This window comes from Fonticula alba, assembly GCF_000388065.1.
Source record: "Fonticula alba strain ATCC 38817 unplaced genomic scaffold supercont2.7, whole genome shotgun sequence".
Lineage (NCBI taxonomy): Eukaryota > Rotosphaerida > Fonticulaceae > Fonticula > Fonticula alba.
In genome coordinates this window covers 1,021,153-1,025,089 of record NW_009242977.1, presented here as the reverse complement: position 1 = coordinate 1,025,089, position 3,937 = coordinate 1,021,153, and the positions used below count along the sequence as shown (strand labels likewise).

The 3,937-nt window shown below is 65.3% G+C and overlaps 2 protein-coding genes across 2 annotated transcripts; one reads left to right on the top strand and one right to left on the bottom strand.

Annotated features, from left to right (window-relative positions):
• The first annotated feature begins 410 nt into the window (after positions 1-410).
• Positions 411-1,700, top strand: H696_04431 (hypothetical protein). The gene is made up of 3 exons (XM_009498307.1): positions 411-625; positions 858-1,238; positions 1,438-1,700. Exons 1-3 carry the CDS (start codon positions 452-454, stop codon positions 1,582-1,584), a joined length of 702 nt encoding a protein of 233 aa, XP_009496582.1. The 5' UTR covers positions 411-451; the 3' UTR covers positions 1,585-1,700.
• A 161-nt stretch (positions 1,701-1,861) lies between these two features.
• Positions 1,862-3,576, bottom strand: H696_04430 (hypothetical protein). Its single transcript, XM_009498306.1, has 5 exons — positions 3,284-3,576; positions 2,941-3,113; positions 2,639-2,777; positions 2,366-2,507; positions 1,862-2,167 (listed from the first exon to the last, which is right to left on the bottom strand). The coding sequence occupies exons 1-5, from the start codon at positions 3,525-3,527 to the stop codon at positions 2,008-2,010; spliced, it is 858 nt and encodes a 285-aa protein (XP_009496581.1). The 5' UTR covers positions 3,528-3,576; the 3' UTR covers positions 1,862-2,007.
• Between the last annotated feature and the right edge of the window lie 361 nt (positions 3,577-3,937).

The following is a 3,937-nucleotide window of genomic DNA, read 5'->3' as shown; positions in this document are numbered from 1 at the left end:
CCCCCCCCCGGCACGAGCCGCCATTAGACGCGTGCATGCCAGTCCCGGTGGCCGCACCGGCGTGGTGTTAGCTAGTGTTCCCGGCGGGGCGGGGGGGTGATGGACCGGGGCGGGGCAGTGCGGCCGGCGAGAAGGGCGGGAGGATGTGTCGCGGAGTGACTTGCGCTCCTCCACCCCAGACGTGCTCGGGGGGAGGGGGGGCGCTCCACCAGCCTACCTTTCTTCCCGCGACCGGGCCAGAACGAGAGAGAGAGAGAGAGAGAGAGGGAGCGCAGGATGCAGATCACCGGGCACCCTTGATGCGAGGGCATTGCACCGACAGCCCGAACAACACATTCTAGCTCCCTTCTCCTCCCTCCCCCCTTCCCCCCCTCTTGGCCGCTCTCTCCGTCCTTCCCTTGCTGCCCCTCCCCCCCCCCTCCCCTCCCCCTTGCGCACCACCATCACCACCATGAGCCGCCTACTGAAGTCGTGCTCGGGTCTGGTCCTGCTGGCGCTGGCGGTCCTTGGTCTGCTGGCAGCCCCTCGGCCGACCCCCGCCCTCACCGTCGAGCTGGAGCAGCATGACACCGTCTGCTTCTACCAGGATGCCGTGGCTAACGACCGTCTGCTGTTCACCTTCTCCGTGCGTTCGCCGCGCCACGGCCTCTGCCCATCCTCGCGCCCTGTGTGCTTTTGGTTGCCCCCCTCCCTCGGCCTCTCCACCCTTACATATGTACCATCGGAGATCCCCACCCTGACACACGCCCCCTCCCCTTTCTCCCTCCCTCCCTCTCTCCCACACACACACACACACACACACACACACACACACACACACACACGTCATGCTCACCGTGGCCCCGCTCGGCGGCTAGGTCCTCTCCGGCGGTGACATGGACATCGACTATGAGATCCGCGACCCGGTCGGGGGAGTCCTGCACTCGGGCAAGAAGGAGTCCGATGGCGAGGCCCTCTTCATTGCCGACGACCCGGGCGAGTATGCCCTCTGCTTTTCCAACGAGATGTCCACCTTCTCGCACAAGGTCATCAAGTTTGACGTCCGCATCAACGGCGAGGAGGCCATGCGCCCGGCCCCGGTCATTCCCAAGCCGCGTGCCACGCCGCCCAGCAACCCCAACGCCTCGAACCAGGTTGTCCACAATACCCTGAACACCATTGACGAGCTCTTCCAGGAGGCCTACGCCGCGTACGATCGAATCGCCTCGAACCAGGGCTACTATCACACGCGTGAGAAGGTGCGCATCGGGGCATCCCTCCCTCCGGTCCCGCTCCCGCTCCCACACACACACACACACACACATATATATATATATACATATATACGCCAGCGGCCGACGCTCGCCACGCCAGCACCCCGGCTCGCGGAATCCCCCCCCCCCCCCTGTGCCATGCTCTAACCCCCGGCAAATTCCCCGCCCCTCTCCGCCCACCCAGCGCAACATGTTCACCGTCGTGCAAACCGAGCGCCGCGTCTTCTGGACCACGGTCATCGAATGCCTTTTCATCATCGGCCTGGCCCTGCTGCAAGTGTACATCGTCCGGTCATTCTTCATCATGCCCAAGAACCAGCGTCGCGCTTGAGGGCCCCCCTGCCCACGGCCCGGCCCGCGGTCTTTTGCCCTTTGTCTCCGACACGCGAGGACCTCCCTGCGTGCGGCCACCCGCCCTTTCACCTTCCAAATTCCCCCCCCCCCCCCAGAGCCCGCCGTGATCCCCTCACCAGCTCCCTCCTCCCGACGAGGGTACACACCGCGAAATACATCGAAATATCTTCCCCTGGTGCCCGGGTCCAAGAGACATCGGAGGGCCGCGCGTGATGATGATACATGAATCTCCCTCTTCAAAAGGGGGCCAGACAGGGGAAGGTGTTTTTTATTTTCGCGCGAGAGGGAGGGGGAGGCTGGTGCCCGATTGTCGGAGCAAAAGAGCCAGCCGTCGAACACAAGGAAGGGAGGACCGGACGAAGTGGAGGGAAGGAGGAAAAAAAAACATCGGCGCGCGCCATTACTGCTTGGAGTAGGTGATCTTGATCATATGCGAAGGGGTGATGGCAAAGTTCTGCAGCTTCTCCATGGCCGAGGTGGAGAACATTTCGTTCTCGTACTCGACGAAGGCAATGTCCGGCCGCGAGGGGACCACACGGACCTCCACAAAGCCATGATACCTGAGCGCCAGGGGCAGTAGGGGGAAGAGGGGGGCGGCGGCGGCGGGGGGGGGGGGGCAGGCGTTCCGGGGTCAGCGGGAGCAGGTGGCGGAGTGGAAAGGCAAGGGAGGGGGGGAGGGCCATGAGAGGCAAAAAATGAGAGAGAGAGAGAGAGAGAGAGAGAGAGAGAGAGAGGAAGGGGGGAGGGGGGAGACGCACGGCTTGAAGAGCTTCTCCAGCTCGTCCTGGCTGACACCCTCCGGGATGTTCTGCACGAAGAGAATCTTGTAGGGGAGGAGGTTGCGGTCCTCGGCGGTGAGGGCAGCCGAGGGAGCCGAGACCGAGCGGCCGGAGGACTCGCCTGTGGACCCGCGGAAGCGAGGGCAAAAGGAGAGGGGGAAAGGGGGAGAAGCCGAAAGGGGGGTAAGAAAAAGCGGCAGCAATAGCAACAGTCCGCCGGAAGGGGAAGAGAGGAGCGGGCAAGACACGCACTCTTGGCGCGCTTGGCCTGCGGGGTGTCGCCCTCTTCCCGGCGGCGCTTCTGCTCCTCGTCGCGCTGGTGGCGGAGCTCGGCATACGAGCCATCCTGCTGGGCAACCACGAAGGACTTGGTCTTGGCGAAGGCAATGCGCTGTGCGCGTGACCAGGCCCAATCGGAGGGGGGGGGGGTGTACATGGCGGCGGAAACAAATGCGGTGGGGCGGTCTTTTAGCACGCACAAAAAGGACGAGAGGGAGACAGGAGGCGCAGACACACAAAGAGAAAACAACCCGTCGCAAGGCGGCGGCACGCACCATCGGCTGACCGAAGAAAGGCATGCCATTCATATGGCGCATGGCCTCCGTGGCGGAGGTAACCTCGGAGAAAACCACGAACGCCTGGCCGCGCTGGCGGACCGAGCGCCCGGCGACCACATCAAGAACGGTCCCGTAGCAACTGAACAGGTTGTACAGCTGGCGCTTGAGCTCTACAGCGGGGGGAGGAGCGGGGGGAGGAGCGGGGGGCGGCGGCCAAGGGGAGAAGTGAGTGAGGAGTGGCATAACCGCCATAATCGGGAGGGAGGGCCGCCACCAGGCATGGGCCGCCGCAGCTGAGAGAGCACCAAAAGGGCAGCCGCACGAGAGGCCGACCACGCACCGTCCTTCTTGATCCGCTCATTGAGGTTGTTGATGTAAATGGTCTGATTGGGGGGGATCACCGAGGTAACCGCCGGCAGGGGGGCCGGAGGGTGACCCATCATCATCATGGGCGGCGGCTGCTGCATGGCGCAAAGAGGATAGGGACAGGTGCCGGGGGGAAGGGGGAGGGGAAGGGGAAGGCGCGAGGAGAGGGCGAGGCGCGTGCGGTGTGATGAACAGGAGGGAGGGAAGAAGCCTTGCATGGCCTTTGGCCGGACTAGCCAGGTCCCAGGCTTGGCCCGAGAAAAAGGCCGCCGCCTCCGGGACCCGGTGGCTGCCCGTCGCCGGGCCGCGCCTCGGGGTGTCTCTGGCCCCCTTCTCCCTCTGGGCCCAGTATGCGGAGGGGTGCCGCATGCACAGCGTCCGGCGGCAGGGAAGGCGGCGCACCGCCGGCCAGCCCTGTCTGCCGGGCGCACAGATGGAGCCAGCCAGCCAGCCAGCCAGCTGGCGCCCTTCGTCGCATGCGCGGGCCGAGACAAGCGGCAAGCGCCCGGGGCGGCTGCTGCCAACGGTATCCCTGTCACGGGCCCAGAAAAGGTCACGCGCGCGGCTGTTCTTTTGAAGCCGCGAGACCGCGGGGCGGCCGGGAGGGTTAGAGCGGGCACGGGGGGGG

Excerpts from the sequence above, each read along its gene's own strand:
- H696_04431 (XM_009498307.1), top strand. The coding sequence starts at position 452 with ATGAGCCGCCTACTGAAGTCGTGCTCGGGTCTGGTCCTGCTGGCGCTG. Across the intron at positions 626-857 it reads GTCTGCTGTTCACCTTCTCC|GTCCTCTCCGGCGGTGACAT; the intron begins GTGCGTTCGCCG and ends CTCGGCGGCTAG. Across the intron at positions 1,239-1,437 it reads ACTATCACACGCGTGAGAAG|CGCAACATGTTCACCGTCGT; the intron begins GTGCGCATCGGG and ends CCGCCCACCCAG.
- H696_04430 (XM_009498306.1), bottom strand. The coding sequence starts at position 3,527 with ATGCAAGGCTTCTTCCCTCCCTCCTGTTCATCACACCGCACGCGCCTC. Across the intron at positions 3,114-3,283 it reads TGAGCGGATCAAGAAGGACG|AGCTCAAGCGCCAGCTGTAC; the intron begins GTGCGTGGTCGG and ends CCCCCGCTGTAG. Across the intron at positions 2,168-2,365 it reads CTGGAGAAGCTCTTCAAGCC|GTATCATGGCTTTGTGGAGG; the intron begins GTGCGTCTCCCC and ends CCTGGCGCTCAG.